General features: G+C 39.1%; 1 protein-coding gene across 1 annotated transcript in view; it reads right to left on the reverse strand.

The window, feature by feature from the left end:
• GPM6A (glycoprotein M6A) overlaps positions 1 to 21079 on the reverse strand; it is a 158634-nt gene that overhangs the window by 15474 nt on the left and 122081 nt on the right. The window contains exon 3 of the mRNA XM_029934008.1: positions 9015 to 9171. Coding sequence (XP_029789868.1) covers positions 9015 to 9171 — 157 coding nt within the window. The remainder of the gene's footprint in view (positions 1 to 9014; positions 9172 to 21079) is intronic.

Consider the following 21079-nt stretch of genomic DNA (forward strand, 5'->3'; position numbering starts at 1 on the left):
GTGTTTCGTACATGTCCCCCAAACAGATATCATTTTACTTCCTCCCCTTCTCTCTCCCAATCCATCTATCCTTAATTATATCTTCAAATCAAAACTGGAAACTGGAAAGAGATGGGTGTTAGGTTTGCATATGCATTTCCACATGTTCAAGAGAATGATCTGAAGTCACATCCTGAGAGGGGTCCACTCCGAATTGTATTACTTTCTTATCTCTGTATGTCGTGTGTTGTGAGCTCGTGCCCCTTACAGTATGAACTGTTTGAAAAGTGCCATCTGCTCAAAGATTTCCTGATGATTGTGCTATATTTATATAATCAGACTCAGAAAATGGGCTGACCAACATTTTATGTGAATGTAAGTATAAGGGTGAAATTGTATTTTTAATCCTTTAAGCATAATTGTATTAGCTAATATGGCAACAGGATTCTATTTGAAAGTGTCTGAAATGTGGTCCTTGTACACAAAAAGCTAAGTTTCATAGACACTTGTTTCCCTCCTGAGTTTCAAAGGCACCTTGTGCAAGATGTCTGAAGAGAAACAGTAGTGAATTCCGGCATAAATTAAACATATCATGTTTTCAAAATGGCAATACAGAATAAAAGAAATACACTGTATGAAATGAAATCTCTTATCCAACTCTATTAATTCCTTTGGTGAGGAGTTATAGAGAGACTTCATGATTTCCGTGAAATCTCAAACAAGTGAAACTCATGTAATTCTCAGATACATATTAAAGTAACAATTTCGAAAAATGGCAAACTTGGTGTCACTGTCATTTTAGAGCTTATGCACCTATATTAAAAGTTGTGTTATGATTAATACAGAAATTACTGGGATTAAGGATAATAGAGAATTCATATGGAAAATATGAAAGGAGCTACGATAAAGCCAATGGGACCTGAGATCAAACGTATCCCCTATATCTGGGAAATGTCACAGAATTTCAGAAACCCAGAACATACTTAAACACATACTTTCTAATAACACTGCTTAATCTCCATTCAATCTGACTTCCTGTTAGTCTCTACTCTGCAATCCTGATGGTGGAGAGTTTGAAGAGCGAACATCTATCTTAGCGATGCCCTTAAATTATGATGTGGCAGACACAATTATGCCTTTACATCCATGACAAAACAAAGCCAGGTCTAAAAATATTACAAAATAAAGCCTGTTGAATATTAACTTACTTAAATCACTGATGGAGGGGCGCACGGGTGGTTCAGACAGTTAAACGTCTGACTCTTCGTTTTGATTCAGGTCATGATCTCATGGTTTGTGAGCTCAAGCCCCACTGCAGGCTCTGTGTCAGGAGTGCGGAGCCTGCTTGAGATTCTGTCTCTCTCTTTCTCGGCCCCTCCTCCACCCCTGCTCCCTCTCACCCAAAAATAAATAAATAAACATTAAAAAATTACTGAAGAAACAGGAGTAAATATCCTTTCATAGCTATTTACTCTTTTAATAGAATTATTAAAGTTTATTTCACTTTCAGAATTATTTTCTCTGGCTCAGCAAGTACTTAACGAGAGCCTAATAGGTGTAAAAGTGTATCAGAGGATTTCAGTCCCAGAGAGCAATAAACACTTCACCCTTATATTTCTCATCACAAGAATAAAAATATTCCTAGATGTGGAAATAGATGTGGAAACACCTTGATGTGGAAATCTAGACAATATCTGGTCTTAAAACACACTTGTCTATGGTAAACATAGTGTTTGGCTCTACCAGAGGTAAAGGGAAATATTTCTTGGATTATCTTTATTCTTTCTCTTTTCTAGAATCGGAATAAAGTAAATGAATAGATGAAGTTCACTGGGCAATGTGGCTGTTGGCTCCGAGTTTGCCAGTTCTCATGGCCTCACACACCCAGTCGAGGTGACAAAGGTCTGCTGAGCCTCAAAGTATCGATATGTTAAGAACGCTCTGCAGATCAGCAGCCATTACTTCCAACACTGCTAATCTGTATGACTTGACACAAGTCATTTTCCAGTCCTTGCCATTTGATTCTATTCCACAAGAGAGCAGAGATGGATGGATTTATCAAGCACCAATATGCCACTCACAGTGCCCCTAACCTAAATGTCACATTTGTTTAGCAATTAGGGGGGGTTTATAGCACATTGATTAAAGGCACAGGCTTCTGAGCTGGATGGAATCTGGCTGCTCCTTATGCCGCTGTGTCTGCCTTTGTAAAATGAAAATACCCGTAAAATTGATCTCATATGATTTAGTGAGGTTGCAGAGAGACAACACATAAAAATCATTTAGCATAGACTCTGGCTCGTAAGAAGCAAAGACACAATATTAGTTATTTTCATGCAAGTGGGCATTATTGTGATTACTGCCACTACTATTAAAATATATGTTTTCCCTGAATGATAGGACTGTACGGAATATGGGATTAGATTGCATTTCACGTGTGGAGAAAATAAAAAGAAGGAGAAGTTCTTGAGTCTGGGAAAGTTATTCAAAGCAGGCTCTCACTCAAGGAGAAAGGCTCTAGAAACTTTGGAAGCCACCCCAAAACTGAAGAAATCTTGTTAATGGAACTTCCTAGAGGAATAAAAAAAGCCGTCTTTATTCACATTTTCATGATTTGCAATCGTAGATCTCAAAGCTAACTTATAGTCTTGCGAACACGGAACACGATACGCAGCTCGAGGCCAGCGCTCTGCCGCTGAAAGCCACTGGCGAGGGTACTCGGCATGCCTTTGCCGCCTCCTCTCTATCTTGGTTTTCCTTCTGTCCCAGGGGTGTTTTCAAAAGCTCCTTTTGAAGGTGCTGTTCACTGCAGAATGGGACTTATAATTCAATGGGTTTAGACTCAAAGTGGATTGGGACACTTTGAAGTGTGTGGCTGCTGCTACTTTGTGGCCGATGGAAGGCGTGACTTTGAAAGCCATGGCAAGGACTCGCACTTGCTCTCCCCGGCAAGCTCCAAGGCCAGAAATCTCAGCCCTAACAGAGGAGATCTTTGCTGTGAGAAAGTATTTTCATGACTCCCAATTCATACGTTCTAAGAAAGGCACAAAAGACCTTACTTTTGGAATTTTGAGTGCACACCCGTCAAATCTCAGGGAGTAGCAGTTCGTGGTCACAAAAGTATCCAAATTAAATAAACAAAAAATACAATTCTAACTTCCTATTTACTGTTTGATCTTAGAATCTGATAGTTACTCCAACTGAAGAATTATTCAAATTGATTAAGTATAATCCTAGGTAAGAAAAAATCTCTGTCTGTAATAAAATATCTCATAATTATTATTAATTTATTTCTAGCTTTCCATTGCTAGTAATGTGACAGATGCTATTCTGTCACTTGAGGATTAAATAAATCAATAAACTACTCTTCTTTCAACTGAGGAATACCTGACAGATAACACACTAGTTTCAGTATATGAAATGATTTGATATTTACATACACTGTGAAATAAATGATTACTGTAATCAGTAAGTTCAGTTAGTGTCTGCCACCACGCATAGTCACAGCATTTTTTTCTTATGATAAGAACTTTCAAGGGGCGCCTGGGTGGCTCAGTCGGTTAAGCCTCCGACTTCAGCTCAGGTCAGATCTCACGTTCGTGGGTTCGAGCCCCGCATCGGGCTCTGTGCTGACAGCTAGCTCAGAGCCTGGAGCCTGCTTCTGGTTCTGTGTCTCCCTCACTCTCTGCCCCTCCCCCTCTCATGCTCTGTCTCTGTCTGTATCAAAAATAAATAAAACATTAAAAAAAAAAAGAACTTTCAAGATCTACTCTCTCTACACTTCAAAAAATTTTTTTTAATGTTTATTTATTTTTGAGGGAGAAAGAGAGACAGAAAAGGAGCAGGGGAGGGGCAAATAGAGAGAGGGAGACAGAGAATCTGAAGCAGGTTCGAGGCTCTGAGCTGTCAGCCTGACGCCGGGCTCAAACTCACAAACTGTGAGATCATGACCTGAGCAGAAGTCGGATGCTTAACCAACTGAGCCACCCAGGTGCCCGTTCACAACTTTAAAAATACACGGTGTCATATCATTGATGATAGTCATTGTTCAGGCAGAAATAGCTTGGAGCCCAGATGTACTGAGAGGAGGAAGTCTCACTATGTGGACACTAGTGGGGGAGCAGAGCTTCTGATAGTGGTTTCCAGCCATGGCCACGCAGGGGGACCATCTGGCAACTGTGAGAAAGAGATGTCCCGTGCAGGTTGTATCTATATTTTTAAAAATCTCCGCAGGTGATTCTAATGGACATCTGGTGTTAAGAACTACTGCTCTACACGAATCAATAAAGCTCTCATGAGTACATCTGATGCGAAGGCTTTTTTGACATTCATCTTTAGGCTCTTCAGAGTTCTACATCTGAAGTAAAAAAAAAAAAACAAGGTAAAGTCGGGACGATCTGCCAGAAATTTATGCCAGTGTCAGCCAGATGCATGGATGAGTGAAGCACTGGACGTGAACCAAATTTCTAAGTCAGGGTTTCTCAATTTCAGGGCCATGGAAATTCGGGGCCAGCGAATCCTTACTATAGGAACATCCTGTGCACAGCAACCTGGTTAGGGGCATCCCTGGCCTCGACCCACCGGATGTCAGCTCTGCAGCGTCCACTGTGCCCTGTTCCCCGTGGGGAAACTAGCCCTCAGCTGAGAACCGCAATTCTAACACGAAGAGGTGTCAAGTCGAAGAAAAGCAAATCCATACCGGAATATACCAACGCCACAGATGCAAAATGGAACAGCATTAACAACACTGAACTCGGAAGGCTCTTTTGAAAAGTATACACCGTGTAAAGTTCACTGCAGAAAAAATATCATGTAACATTATGTAAATTGACTTGAAGAGATGCAATCAGCATCATCTTCATTGTCATATTTATGACCCCAAAGTACCTACGCACAAGTAGTGATCAGAAAATTGTTCTACAAACGATGTGCTATACACATAGATGTATATAGAAATGAAGATGTCCCGGAGCCGGTGAACGGAGAAATAAGCTGTGGTCTGTCCAGACAATGGAGTATCACTGAGTACCAACAAAAAATGAGCTATCGAGTCATGCAAAGACATGGAGGGAAGCTTAACAATGCTTATTACTAAGTGAAAGAAGACAAGCTGAAAAGGCTACCTACTGTGTGACATTCTGGAAAAGGTAAATCTATGGAGACAGTACCACGATCAGTGGTGGGCAGGGGTTAGAAGAGAGGAGGGATGAACAGGTGCCGGGCAGAAGATTTTTAGGGCAGAGACACAACTCTGTGTGATGCTGTCACAGGGGATACGTGTCATTACATATTCGTCCAAACCCATAGACTGTGCACACGAGTAAACTAATGTAAACTCTGACTTAGGTTCATTGGCTGTAGCGAAGGTACCCCTCTGGGACAGGATTTTCAGAGGTGGAAGCTAGACATGCGTGGGGGAGGGGGGTAGACAGGAAATCTCCGTTTCCACTCAATTTTGCTGTGAACCTAAAACTGCTCTAACAAATCAAATCCCTTTTTTAATGCTTTATTTTTTGTTATGAGAGACAGAGAGAGACAGAGAGAGAAAGAGAGGGAGAGGGAGAGAGAGGGAGAGAGAGAGAGAGACTGTTAGTGGGGGAGGGAGGCAGAGGGACAGGGAGAATCCTAAGCAGGCTTCTTGCCCAGGGTGCATCCTGATGTGGGGCTCAGTCTCACGACCATGAGATCATGGTCTCTCTCTCTCTTTCACAAAAATAAATAAATAAACATAAAAAAATTGTATTACTTCAAAACTATTGGGTTTAAAATCTTAAGTGTCAGGAAAAGCACAAATTCCAAGATCTACACTGGTGTCACAACAGTAATGGGAAATTTTTACAAATGAGAAAGCTTAGTGATGGCACAACACACAGCCTCAACTTTCAAAATGTGAGACCCTGAGTGTCTCCCCCATTGCAACTGAATAAAGAGATTTTTGGTTCAATATTTAATGGAGAAGACATTCAAAGAAAATAAGTATTTATGAGTTCATGTTTAATGTATTGAATAACACGTGTTGACTTGTACTCAACTAGGTGCCATTTAATAATTAATTAATTAATCAATTTTAATTTTTTTGATGTTTATTTATTTTGAAGGAGAGAGAGAGAGCGGGAGCGAGAGAGGGGCAGAAAGAGACACACACAGAACCCAAAGCAGGCTCCAGGCTCTGAGCTGTCAGCACAGAGCCTGACCCGGGGCTCCAACTCACAGACCATGAGACCATGACCTGAGCCAAAGTTGGACGCTCAACTGACTGAGCCACCCAGGTGCCCTGAGATTTAATCGAAATAAATATCATTACTTAAAGTATCTTAATCACTGTTCACATGATGTAATAACACAGAGGTTAATAGTGTGCTTTTACATTTAATGTGCCTCACATTCAGGGTTTTGAATAACAGCATTTAAAATTCTGAAATAGACTTGAAGTGGTTTTGATAACGCAGGCGAGGAAATTTATAATGCAGATCAAGTTCTGCTTTCGAGAGCATTCATTGAGAAAAGAGAGTATTGATTAGCATCCTCTATTCAATGATATAATGCTGCTTTAAAATTAACTGCATCTGTACTGATGTCGATTCAGTTTGTATACTTTTTACTTTGTATACAACATAGAGAAACAGGATAGAATGACAAGTTTCTTCTAGTCCATATTCTGGAAGCTTTTCACTTAATATTAAAAAAAAAAAAAGGATTCCACCCTTCAGTATTACTCAGTGTTCCAAGGAATGCATTGATGTAGCATCAAAGGGACATCGTCAAAGCGAAGGAAGGTAAGACAAGCTAACAGGTGAACTCAGGAACACAGAGTAACTGTGAGGTGCAGTCTGCCTACAAAGGGGGGAAAAGAAGCAGAGGGGAAACAGGAAACAAGGGAAGGTGGGTAGCAGGAGTGGGGGACGAGCGGCCTCTCCCCATTTGCTCTGACTACAAGCCCTGCAGGCCCAGCAAGGCAGGGAGAGAGGGCAGTGGGTCCGCGGCACCCCAGCCCCCACTCTGCTTCCGGGCAGTGTAGCTTTGCCCCTTGAGGTGGGGACAGACTCTGCAGGTGCACAAGGATACAGCTCCTGCTTCTGCTGACTCTGCTCCTTCCCAGGTGGGGGGGGCAGTACTAAAGGAGTGGGTGGGGTGCTTGGGGGGCCCACTCCCTCCTGTGTCCCCTCTGGAGGAGGCCACACAGCTTCTGTTCTTTGGGGCTGGACTGACAGACACTTGTTACTATTACAGAAAAAAAGGGGGCTCATGTTTTTGCTTTAAAAATTCTCATTTGAAATACCTCTGGGATGTGCGCACAGTAAGCAGATAATTAACGGTATGGAGATGTGAGTTTTCGTCTGTGATCTTTCACTTCTGTGTACAATCCTAGGAAGTGATTTTACAATGCTCAACGAAACCGCATAATCCACTGCACTCTTCCTGACAAAAGGTTGCTCCCTGATGGTGAAGATGTGCCTAGAGATACCCTTTTTCTCTATTGTTTCACTAGGGCTTTAGAACCATGGACTCTCTAGGGTAGAATGAGTGTAAGGGATGATCTAATGTCTTCATTCTGTAACTGAGTAAACTGTGAGCTACAGGAGTCACGTGACTCGCTAAGGCACACAGGTGGTAATGACGATACTGTCGCCATTGCAGGAAACAGCCTCTCATTAACTGAAATCGCCCTACTCTATTGGCCGAATATAAATGAACCTCAAATCACAGCTTGCCTTCTTCACAGAGATAGGTGTCTTCGTTTAGGATCACTGACAAGCGGCCCACAGAACAGTCCTATTCTGTAATTTGATATTACTGATCCTCTAAAAACTTAGTTCTTTCAATAAGCATCATTCCAAAGAAGAAATGAGCCTTACAAGAAATGACTCTAGGGAAAACTCCAAATACCTACAACACAGGCAAACTTTCTTCAGGTGATTATCACTGCGGACACTGAACGGGATGACAGAACTTGCCACAAGAGGGTAAAACAACAACACAGGTTTGGTGATTAACAGGTATTTTCAAACTTTTCTGTAAGATTGAACTAAATTGTATCATTCCTTTTTAAAGACCTCTTACTTAATATGAAATATACGCTGCAATCACATAGAGGTTCCTATAGGACACTGGAAAAATAAGAAAACCATGTTAGTTAATACCAGAAATTCCAACGTTTCTTCATAGGAAAATTTTTCTGCATAAATACCTTCTGCAACATGTTCTGCGAAATTACTTTCAACTATATTACTCTTAATTTTTAACCACTCCTGTGCTTTCCACATGCGTTGTCTGCCTCGCTGTAGCTCTACACTATAAGTTCGATTTACCAGTACGTATCATTATCAGTAAGGCATAAAAATAGTACAATAGTAATACTACAATTAAAAAATGTTTTAATGTTTATTTTTGAGAGACAGAGACACAGAGGATGAGCAGGGAAGGGGCAGAAACAGAGAGGGAGACACAGAATCCGAAGAAGGCTCCAGGCTCTGAGCTGTCAACACTGAGCCCGATGTGGGGCTCGAACTCACAAATCATGAGATCTGACCTCAGCTGAAGTTGGACGTTTGACCGACCGAGCCACCCAGGTGGTACAGTAATAGTACCCCCAGTAATAGTACAATATTCATCTTACATCATATCAAACAGAGATTATATAATACAGTTCCCCCAAATTTACAGTAAAACACAGAGATTTGTATTTAAGGAGGAAAGACACATATATTGCCCATAATTGCAGGTCGATTTTTTTCCTGCTCTTCCAAATATTATATGGGAACCCCAAAGCCCTTTGGAAAAAGAAATCATAAATCAACCCACCGTCTTGCCACATCTAAAGCAAAAACTAGTTGGGTTGCCTACGATTTGAGAATTTGCAGCTGAATTTTCACACAGAATAACCTTAACTGAGAAAATCCTATCTTTAAGCCTGTAGATCGCCATCACAGGAGGGAACACAGCTGTGTTCAAAAATACCGTAATTCTTGGCAGATGAATACCAGCACCTGTGCGCTATGGAACTAAACCCCCATGAACACAGACACGTAACGTACCCAGGCGCTCACGCATCTGCCGCAAGTGGTGATTTTGAAGTCCCCATAGAGATCTTTGATGGCGCCGGTGGTGAAGAAGCCTTCCACCATGAGCAGAATGCCATACACAAAGAACGCAGCTGCAATGCCGTAGATCACATACTTGAAGATGTCAATCCTAGAGAAGAAGAGACAAAGGCATTTATTTCAGGGACTCTTCATGCCTGATTGGTAGCAATTGATTCTCCTGGGCTCATGGTTCCTTTGGAATGACAGCAATAGCGCACGTATGTCCTTACTGGAGGTGGGATTTAAACACATTTTTGCTTTCTATGCCTAGTATTTGTACATATGTTTTGTTCTACTCCTTCTAGTATCTGTTGACAAGGCTTTTCACCTTTGTTTCCCCCTCTGCCCTTCCTATCTTCCTTTCCCTGATTCATGCCTAGGTGGCCTTGGTTAAGCGTTGAGTCACGCTGCTAAAGGGATGCCCTGAAATTAATTTGATAAGTAGGAAATCATCATATAATTTCTCCAATTACAACAAAATGTCAAATATAAAGATTTACATATATACTATGGAGTGCTGAAAACATATGACAAGAGGAAGAAGGTTTCATGGTTCATTACGAATCCATTTTTGATAAAATGACCACCTCATCTTTTTATTATAGTCAATGGTAGTTGTGTTTTTTTCATGCTTACTGTAAACAATCACTAATATTTTCTGCTGATAATGTCAAAAATGATATAAATTATATTTTGAAGAAAGTTATAATTTTGAAAAATCAAGCCTTTTTAAGGCAGGATCACTAATGGATTCAGAATTCAGATACAGAACTGAATCTGGGCCCAGGTGGGGCATAAAAACCACAGAGGAATGGGAAGGTATTCTTTCTTTTCTCCCAGGTCAGTGCCCATGTATTTAAAGGTGGGCAGACACATATATTGCCTATACATTGTAAATGGATGTTTTTGTTATTCTAGATATTATATGGGAACCCCAAAACTCCTTGGAAAGAAAAACCATAAATTATCCATTTTGCTGCTTCTAAGAAACAAAACTACTGTGTAGCCACAGTATGTGGAGAGGTATACACATTAGCTAAAATTCTGATTTTTGTAGTCTTGATATCCTTTCCTTTTGTAGGAAAATTGCTTCTAAGAAACAAAACTACTGTGTAGCCACAGTATGTGGAGAGGTATACACATTAGCTAAAATTCTGATTTTTGTAGTCTTGATATCCTTTCCTTTTGTAGGAAAATTGCTCTTTCTTTCACAGTGCCATTTGTTTTTTTCTCTTTCCTCTTATTTTTAGAGTATGAATGGAGTAGACAGGGTGGAGGCAAATGACGGAGAGGTCCCGTTGACTGTTGCCAAAGGGACAAATGAGGGGTCAGAAGGCTTGATCATGCTGTTGGAGATTTAGGAACCCTTGATGCACTGACAATATTAATTTTAAGTGAATGCATGTAATAGCACATGTGAACTTGTTGCATATAAAAAGAGTAAGAAGATGCTGCAGCATTCGCTGTATCAGGACAATTGTTTAATGACTGATTTTCTTGTCTGGAAATCTAAATACTGCACACTTTTCCTTGTCAAGGGCAATGAGGCAGATGATGGGAACTTGTGAGCTCACCATGCGTGTGAAAGAATCTGAGGACTGCAGCTGAGAGGTCTGACTTGGAAGAGTCTGGTTTGAAGGGCTTCCCCATAAAATTTTCAAGTCAAAATGCCATATTTTAAAATACATTTAAAGTTTTATTTAGAAATGATTTCAACAAAAGTTGAAGAACACACAAAATACAAAGAAAAACTATGCATCCTTTATTTTATAATATTTTACCTCATTTATTGTTTTCTTGTGTTTCTCTCTGTCTCTGGATAATTACATCTGAACACAGAGAAATTCTCCACCATGTTGTTACTGACTTCAGGAACCTCACGTTGATAGGATATTTGTGTCAAATCTATTATTGTATTCCAGTTTTGGTAAAACTGGACTGAACCACTGATGAACTTCTCCCCCAAATATGGGATCCAGTCTAGGGAAAAGTGCCGCATATATTTGACCCTTCTCTTTACTCTCTTTGAACCAGGAACACTCCCCCAGACTCTGTGGGACATTGGCACTGTTGAGGATTACAATCCCACTCCCTCCTCATTAGATAGAATGCTCTTCATTTTGAACTTGATGTATGTGCTGTTTCCTCATGATTAGATTCAGATTACTCATTCTTGGCTGGAATATGATAAAGGGGGTACTCTGTGCGTCTGTTCTCAGTAGTGGTGCTAATTTGGATCATCTGGTCAAGATGATGTCTAATTTCTGTGCTGGGCAATTACTACTGATTCCCTCATAACTGACAAGTGATCTGTGAAGAGCCACTTAAGGACCCTGCAAACACCCTATTCTTCATCAAAACTTCCCGCCAGTGTTCGCAGTGACCAGTGGAGCCTGACTGATCCAATCTTCCCATCGTGTCGACAAAATGCTCATTTTCCACCTTCAGCACTCATTCACATTTACCAGTTGGCACTAGATATTCCGATGTAAGCAACAGCCCTCCCTTCTCCTCTTTATACTTATTTATTTTTGTATATTTGTCTATTAATGACATGAACTAATGATGTCTGCTTTTTTTTTCCTGCAAGCTTCTAAGCCACTACTATACTTAATTATTTCGGTTCTCAAACTGTTCTAGACTTGGCCAGTGGGTGCCCCCAAAGCTGGCTCCTATATCCTTGTGACATGTGCCCATCATTTTTTGTGAAGTGTTCCCTCCTTTCTCTCACAGCAAGAGGACCCAGCTCATTTGGTAGATACCTCCTTCAAGCTCCAAATTAGGGATCTCTTTGCCAAACCCTAGTTCTATTTTTTTTAAGTGTTTATTTTATTGAGAGAGAAAGAGAGGCAGGGAGAGGGGGAGAGAGAATCCCAAGGAAGTTCGGCACTGTCAGCGCAGAGCCCTACATGGGGCTCCATCTCACGAACTGTGAAGATCATGAGCTGAGCCAAAACCAAGAATGCGTCGGTTAGCCAACTGAGCCACCCAGGCACCCCAGGCCCTGGTTCTTTTAATGAGTAGTAGTATTGAAGGCCAAGGTATGCTCACCGCTATGTGGTGTCTTTGCTTATTTATAAACATACACATTCATATATACATGTACATAAACATGTTACATCCATGTATCAATGCACATATATGCACATGTGCATGTGTCTGCATACCACACACATCTTTTTTAGAAATCTCAAATTCATAGTGATATTTCCAAATCCAATCAATTTCCACAGGGTTCTTGGTATGTCCTTCTTCCTTAATGAGAATCCTGACTCCCAAGAACAACACATGTATTCTTTTGTTCAATTCATAATAAACCTAAAAGTATTTCAAAATTATTTCATCCAAAGTATTACAAAAATAAAAGCTACTTAAAAGGAATTCAAGGGGTGCCTGGGTGGCTCAGTCATTTAAGTGCCAATTTCTGCTCAGGTCATGATCTCGTGGTTCATGGGTTTGAGCCCTGCATTGGGTTCTGTGCTACAGAGCCTGGAGCCTGCTTTGAATTCTGTGTCTCCCTCTCTCTGCCCCTCCCCTGCTCATGCTCTGTCCCTGTCTCTGTCTTTCTCAAAAATAAATAAACATTAAAAAAAGATTAAAAATAAAGAATTTAGGATGTTTGCAATTCCTTTTGCCCTCCACCTAACAGTCAAATACTGCATTTCTAAATTACTTGGAGTAGTGAATTCTTTTTTCTTCCCTTCCTTGTGGTTATGGTATTCATTTGAAATACAGTGGGGGTCCATTTGTTTCAGTTTGTTTCAGTTTTAGGTCTCCCTTCCATCCATACTGACTTAATTTCATTTGAACACGTAGAACATTATCATGCTTCCAAGAGTCAAATATGTGTATAAAAAGATACACCCAGAGAAGTGTCATGACCTCCCCTATCCCTTCCAACCTGTTCCTTGTTCATCATTTCCTTGTAATCCTTCTATTTTTTTATATAAAGGCAAGTGTGACTGTGTGCATGTGTGTGTACATATTCCTGTTTTCCCTTCTTTTTTACGTGGGAGGGAGCATATACATATGCTCTTTTGCAGTTAGTTTTAATCAATCAACAACATCCTCTAAAAGTACTCCATTTAAGTTCACAGCAATCCTCCTCTTTCTTTTCAACAGCTGCATGTATTCCTGGTATATTATATATTTATATTATTTATTGGCCCAGTATTCTATGATTGCATGTTTAGATAGTTATCACAAACAATACTGCAACGAACACTCTTGTACAAATGTATTAAAATAGTTGATAGTGTATCTTTAGGGTAGGAGGATCGATACGTTGAAAAGAGAAGGCATGCAGCTTTGACAGAACCTGCCAGATTTCTAAGATTTTTCTCTGTATCTCAACCAGCGATGCATGAGAATCTGTTCCCCACAACCTCCACCAAAGAGTATATTTCAAGCTTCTGAATTTTTGCTAAGCTGATGGGTGATAACTGGTATCGGAGTCTTGCTTTATTTATGTCAGTAAGAGTGAAATTGACCACCTTTTTTATGACCATGGGCAATATGTACCTTTTTGTAAATTGTTATGTGTTTTGCCCATGTCCTATATTCACCTCAATTTTAAAAATACATTCGTTTAGTAGGGATATTTGACTTTTGCCTATAATACATGCTGCTAATATTTTCTCCTAGTTTGCCATCTGTCTTTTGACTTTGCTTATGGCATCTTGCCTTAAATGTAAAAAAAAAAAACCAAAACCCTGAAAACTATGATGTTGTCCAAGTTATCTGCCTTCTTTCTCGTTACACTGGAAGTTTAGTCATAGTGATAAGCCTTTGTTGACACTCAGACTATCTAGGAATTCGCCCATGTTTTCTTCTAGTGTGTGTATCATTCCATTTTGGTGCATTTAGACTTCCGAGCTATTTGGTGTTTATTCTCTGGGAAGTGCAAGAACTGGATCTAATTTTATCTTTTTCAAACCAGCTGTCTATAACACCTTGGAAATCCTCAGATGTGGATGCTTCTCTGGGTGGCTGGGAGGCTACAAGCATCCACATTTTTACAGGTTCATATTAGTTTCAGTATCAGAGAGTGAAGCAATATTGTTAACTGGGTTCAATGTTATGACAGCATATGTGTCTTCTGGAGACACATATTGGAGTATTTTGGGGTGACATGATGTGACGTCAGGGATTTGCCTGATATTAATACTCCAGGTATTCATGTATCACTTATGAAGTTAAGAATGTCAACAGTACAAGGAATCAAAAGTAAAAAAAAGAGAAAGGGCTGTCTGGTTGTCCCAACATCATTAAAAAGACCACCATTGAAGGGATTAAGAGTACACTTATAGTGATGCATAGTAAGTACAGAACTGAATTACTATCTGTACGTCTGAAATGAATATAACTGTGTATTAATATTACTGGAATTAAAAAAAAAGACCACCTTTGCTCTACTGATTTGAGAACTCTGTCCATCATGCACTTGGCTTCTGTATCTAAATGTTTCTATTTCCGTGCTTTCCTTTCTATTCTATTGATCTGTCCATTTACTTGCCCATAGTGGTTTGTTTTAATTTTAGGTGCTTTATGTTTTATTATCTGGTAGTGTTAGATCCTCTCATGGATTTCCTTCAGTGATTTCCCAGCCGGTCATGTGGTTTTCTTCCACATGAAATTTTAGGGTCGACTTGCCTAGCTCCACAAAGAAAAAAAAAACCTACTGGAATTTTATTACGGTGCCCTGAATCTATATACTAATTTTGAGAGCACTAACATGTTCATGATCCTATCCAAGAACATGAAGTAGCTTTTCATTTGTGAAAGTGTATTTTTCCATCTTTCAGGAATGTTTTACATTTTAATTCCTGTACGTTTTGAGCCTTTCATATTAAATTTATTACTTAACTTTTGGTGGTCACTGTAAAGCAAATTATCCTCTATCAGTTCATCTAACAGGTTATTATTGGTCCCTACAAATGCTATTCATTTTCACATGCACATTGCATAACCTGCTCCACTGCTAAATTCTCCTGTTATTTGAATTAGTTTTATCGTTGATTCTCTCAGATTTCCCACATACACCTTCATGTCATCTGCAAATGACGTGAAATAAAGGTAGTTGTATTGCTTTCCAATTCTTACCTTCCTGATTATTTTTCCTAATCTAACTGAGGTGACAAATACATCCAGAACATGTTAAATGGAAGCGGAGTTCATCCTTGCTTTCTTTGTTCCTGACCTTAGTAGGAATGAGTAATATTTGGGGTTTAGGGTTATGGCATATAGATATATAGATAAAGATATAAATATCTATATCTCTGAAAACATCCACCTATAGTTTTGTTTTGAGTTTATTTGGAAACATAGCAATTCTAAGAAAACTTACAGATTGGAATAAAACCAATCAGTAAACGATTGTGTGTGTGTGTGTGTGTGTGTGTGTGTGTGTGTGTGTGTGTGTGCATTTTAGGTCTTATGGAAATGGGTTCTAGTCTCTAATTGAACCTGGAAAGATGCTTTTCTTTTTGGCTCCTATATATTCTTTTTTTAAATTAAAAATGTAATGTTTTTTAAAAATTTATTTTTGAGAGAGAGAGACAGAGCATGAATGAGGGAGGGGCAGAGAGAGAGAAGGACATATAGTCTGAAGCAGATTCCAGGCTCTCAGCTGCCTGCAGAGGGCCTGATGTGGGGCTCAATCTCAAGACCCTGAGATCATGACCTGAGCCAAAGTCGGATGCCCAATCGACCAAGCCACCCAGGCATCCCTGGCTCCTATATATTCTAATGTCCCAAGTTGCTGCTTATGCTCACTTGTGTTTTCACGGTAAAAAGGAGGCCATCACAAGTGCCTCCAGAAAGAACTATACAGGCGTATCTACTGTGCTCATGTATTGCCAGACATTTCTAATATATTCATACTTCGAAAAAGCTTTTACAGGTAGCAAAGTTGCAAGGGCAAAAACAGTATTTGTGACTGTGGTAGGTTAAAATAAATGCTTCCTTCCAAATATACTCACTTTCTAAGTTCCTAAGGTTGTGAGCCACCAAGTTGGTTACGGTGGACCCAAGACTCTTGTGCAGTTACTTTATATTCTTAGTGACCTAGTACTTCTCTAACTGTAAGGACTGTTTTACACTAATTTGGACACTGTCTAATGCACCTGTAGGTACAGATTATCAGAATATAGCAGTTTGACAGCCATGCAGACAAGTTGCTAGTGCATAAATAGTAACTCTTTCTTCGAGTTTGAAAATGGTTGTTTTAAAAAGGTAGGAAAATGGCTTCTTCTTCATAAGCACCTAAAACCAGTGAATTGCTGAGTAAGAGGTGAGTGGCTTTTCCAGCTCAGACACATATATGTATATGTATATATATATATATATATATGTGTGTATACATGTATATCTATGTACATATCTTATTCAACTTCAGTAGAAAAATATGTTAGCAATTTTAGAGAGTACTTGAAGCTGCTTTGGAAACTTCACAGTTGTGGAGAATATCCATATTTTATTAGTTTTTATTGAGGCAAAAAGTACATAATATGAGCTCTATCCTCATTGTTGACAAATGAGGTGTATAGCACAGTGTTAACTATAAGCACAGGGTCTAGAATTTGCTCATCCGTTGTAACTGAAACTCTAAATCCCAGTGAACAGTAACTCCCCATTCTCGTTCTCCCCAGCCCTTGGCCAACACCAATCTACTTCCGGTTTCTAGGAGTCTGGCTACTTTAGGTACCTCATGAGAGTGGAATTGCGCCCTATTTGTCCTCTGTGACTGGCTTATTTCACTTAGCATCATGTCCTCAAGGTTCATTCATGTTAGGTTCATTCACATAACAGAATTTCCTTTTTATGGCTTCATGATATTCCATGGTACATGTAAATCTACTTTTCTCTACCCATTCATCTGTGGACGTGCATTTAGGAAATGTCCACACAGTGGCTATTGCGAATAATGCTGCAAGTTACATGGGAATGCAAATCTCTCTTTGAGATTCTAATTTCAAATCATTGGATAAATGACTGGAAGTAGGATTGCTTGATTATATTTTTTGTTTTTTATATAATGGTCATTCTGGTAAGAGGTGATATATCACTGTGGTTTCATTTCCTTGATGATTAGTGATGTTGAGCATCTTTTCATATACCCGTTGGCCATTTGTATGTCTTTTTTTGGAGAAATGTTTTTTAAGTCCTTTGTGCATTTTAAATCAGGTGCTTTTTTTGTTTGTTTTGTTTTGTTTTTTTGCTATTGATTTGTAGGAGTTCCTTATATAGTTTGAATATTAACCCCCTATTAGATATATGGCTGCAAATATTTTCTCCCATTCTGTTGGCTGCCTCTTCACTCTGTTCAGTATTTAGCTCGTTGAACAGAAGCTTTTAAATTTGATGTAGACCCACTTGTCCAATTTTCCTTTCACTGCTTGTGCTTTGGGGCCACATCCAAGAAATCATTACCAATGCCAATATTATGAAGCTCTTAATGTCTATTTTCTTCTAAGAGTTTTATAGTTTTGGATCTGACATTTAATTCTTTCATTCACTTTGGTTGACTCATGTGTATCATGTAAGATAAGGGTATGAACTGTTTTGCAAGCTCAGTTTTCCCAGCACTGTTTATTGAACAGACTACCCCTCCCCCACTGTGTCTTGGCACCCTTATAAAAAATCGTTTTTTAAATGTTTATTTATTTTTGAGAGGGAGAGAGAAAGAGAGGAAGAATGAGCAGGGAGAAGCAGAAAGAGAGGGGACAGAGGATCTGAAGAGGGCTCCGTGCTGAGAGCAGAGAGCCCGATGTGGGGCTTGAACTCCCAAACTGTAATTTCACGACCTGAGTCAAAGTCAGATGCTTAGCTGACTGAGCCACCCAGGTGTCCCCCAAATCATTTTGAGTGTGTATACAAGGGTTTATTTCTTGGCTCTCTATTCTGTTCTAATACTCTATGTGTCTGTTATGTTATGACTACACTGTTTTGATTACTGTAGCTTTGTACTATGTTTTGAAATTAGGAATGTGAAGCCTCCAGGTTTATACATCTTTCTCAAGATTGTTTTTGTTATTTGGGGTCCTTTGTGATTCCATATAAGTTTTAGGATTGCCTTATCTAGTTCTAGAACAAATCCCATTTGGATTTTGATAGAGACATTATTTAATCTGTGAATCACTTTGGGTATGGATAGTTTAACAATATTATTTCTCCTAAAGCTATGAACATGAGATGCCATTACATTTATTTGTGGCTTCATTAACTTATTGCACCAATGTTTTATAGTTTTCAGCATATAAATGTTTTACCTCCTTGCTTAAGTTGATTCCTAAGTATTTTATTCTTCTTGATTCTACTGTAAATGAAGTGGTATCAGTATGAATTCAAGGCCTCTTAAATTTCCTAAAACTTGTTTTGTGACCTAATGTGGGATCGATCCTGGATGAGGTTCCATGAGCACTCAAGAAGAATATGTATTCTGCTGTTGGGTGGAATGTTCTAGATAAGTCTATTAGGCCCATTTGTTCTACAGTGTTATTCAAGTACTCTGTTTCTTATTAATCTTCTGTCTGGTGGTTCTATCCAGTACAGAAAGTAGAATACTGAATTCTCCTACTGTGACTGTGATGCTAATTAGTTCTTTAGGTCTGTCAATATTTGCTTTGTATATCTGGGTGCTTGGATGCTGTGTGCATATATATTCCTGGTGAAATGACATATTTATCATTATATAATATCCTTCCTTCTTTGTCTCTCTCTCATTTTTATTTTTTTGAGAGAGAGAGCGAGTGAGCAGGGAAGAGCAGATAGAGACAGAGAATCTATGCTCAATCTCACAACTCTGAGATCATGACCTTAGCTGAAATCAAGAGTCAGACACTTAACTGACTAAGCCACTGAGGTACCCCTTTCTTGTCTCTTTTGACAGTTTTTAAACTCTATTTTGATTGATGTAAGTATGGCTCTTCCTCCTTTATTTTGGTTATCATTTGCATGGAGTATCTGTTTTCATGCTTTACTTTTAGCCTGTGTCTGTAAATCTAAAGCAAATCTCTTGCAGAGCACATATATTTAGATCTTGGTTATTACCTATTCAGTCACTCTGTCTTTGGACTAGGGAGTTTAATCCATTCATCTTTAAAGTTACTATTGGCAGTGAATGACTAACTATTGCCATTTTAAATTGTTTTCTATCTGTTGTGTAATTTTGTCTTTCTTTTCCTCCTTTCTATTTCACTGATGTTTTGGAGTGACATGGTTTGATTCTTTTCTTATTTTCTTTTGTATATCTTTTTATGGATATTTTCTTTGAGGTTACCCTGTTTCTTATATAAAATATCTTATAGTTAACAATCTATTTTAAGCTAAAAACATCTTAACTTACATCACAAATAAATACCCTAAACTCACTTTTCTTCCCTACACACTTTATGTATATTGATGTCATGAGTGACGCCTTTTAATATTATGTATCCATCAACGCACTTTTATAGTTTATAGTTTTTTTTATTCCTTTGTCTTTTAACTTCTATACCAGGATTAAAAGTGGGTATATGGGGCACCTGGGTACCCTCAGTCCGTTAAGTGTCCAACTTTGGCTCAGGTCATGATCTCGCAGTTCGTGAGTTCGAGTCCCGTGTTGGGCTCTATGATGACAGCTCAGAGACTGGAGCCTGCTTTAGATTCCATCCATCTCCCTCCCTCCCTCCGTCCCTCTCTCTCTCTCTCTCTCTCTGTCCCTCCCCTACTTTTACTCTGTCTCTCTCTTTCAAAAATACATTTAAAAAATTTAAAACAGTGATTTACCTGCCAGCTTTGCAGTATTACAATATTCTGTATTTGTCTATAGATTTACCTTTACCAAGTGAGCTTTATGCTTTTGTAGGGCTTTTTTGTCGCCTTTTAAGTTTCTTTCATTTCAATGTGAAAAGCTCCCTTTAGCATTTTTTGTAAGGCAAGTCCAATGGTGATAACACCTCTCAGCTTTTGTTTATCTGGAAAAATTTTAAATTATTTAAAATTTTTCCTTCCTTTTTGAAGGATAATTTTGGCCGGTACTGTATTCTTAGCTGGCAGTTTCCTTCCTCAGTAATTCGAATATATCACTCCCTTCTCAAGAGGTGAGGGAGCCTCCTACCTCCACATCCTTAACTCGCCTACAACTTCTAGTGTGTTTCGCACATACAATGACAGTCCCAGGTTCCAGAGATGAGATTCTAGACATCTTTGGAGGCATTAAGTAGCCTGCCACAAGCTATGTATCTGACCGACGTTTCCAGACATTCAATATTCTTACATGAAATTCTCTTCAAACAATCTGCAGAAGGCCATTTACTAAATGTCACATTCCGAAATTCATTTCAAAATTTAAAATCATCCAAAAATTTAAATTTTGATATACCTGACATCATCTGACTAGTCTGAATCCCTCTTTCACACAGAAAGTACTCACAATATATGAACAAAACAAAGACACTGAAATATGATATTAGAGGAATTAAATTCTTGTCATGTATAAAAATGAGTTTCCTATCAATGATATGTCAAAAAGTGCATTAATTACCCCTCTAATCTTGAAGTCATTGATTGTGTCCAGAGGGGGATGAAATAGCAGAGACTGTAAGAAATCTCACCTTGATTTCACCACTCTCACTCTCCAAAAAACAATCTATATTATCCTACTTCTTTTTTTTTAGTGTTTGTTTTTGAGACACACACACACACACACACACACACACACACACAGAGTATGAGCGGGGGAGGGTCAGAGAGAGAGGGAGACACAGAATCCGAAGCAGGCTCCAGGCTCTGAGTAGTCACCAAAGAGCCTGACGTGGGGCTTGAACCCACAAATGTGACATCATGACCTGAGCCAAAGCCAGCCGCTTAACCGACTGAGCTCCCCAGGTGTCCCTATATTATCCTACTTCTTAAGGAATTCATGAAAGTACTTAACCTCCTTTCTAAATGCAAACTTCAAAATTTGATAATGTTTCTCTAAACAACTGTATTCCAGACTTAAAAGCAATATATGTTCATTGTAGAGAAGAATAAAA

Source organism: Suricata suricatta, chromosome 1, assembly GCF_006229205.1.
Source record: "Suricata suricatta isolate VVHF042 chromosome 1, meerkat_22Aug2017_6uvM2_HiC, whole genome shotgun sequence".
NCBI classification, from domain to species: domain Eukaryota; kingdom Metazoa; phylum Chordata; class Mammalia; order Carnivora; family Herpestidae; genus Suricata; species Suricata suricatta.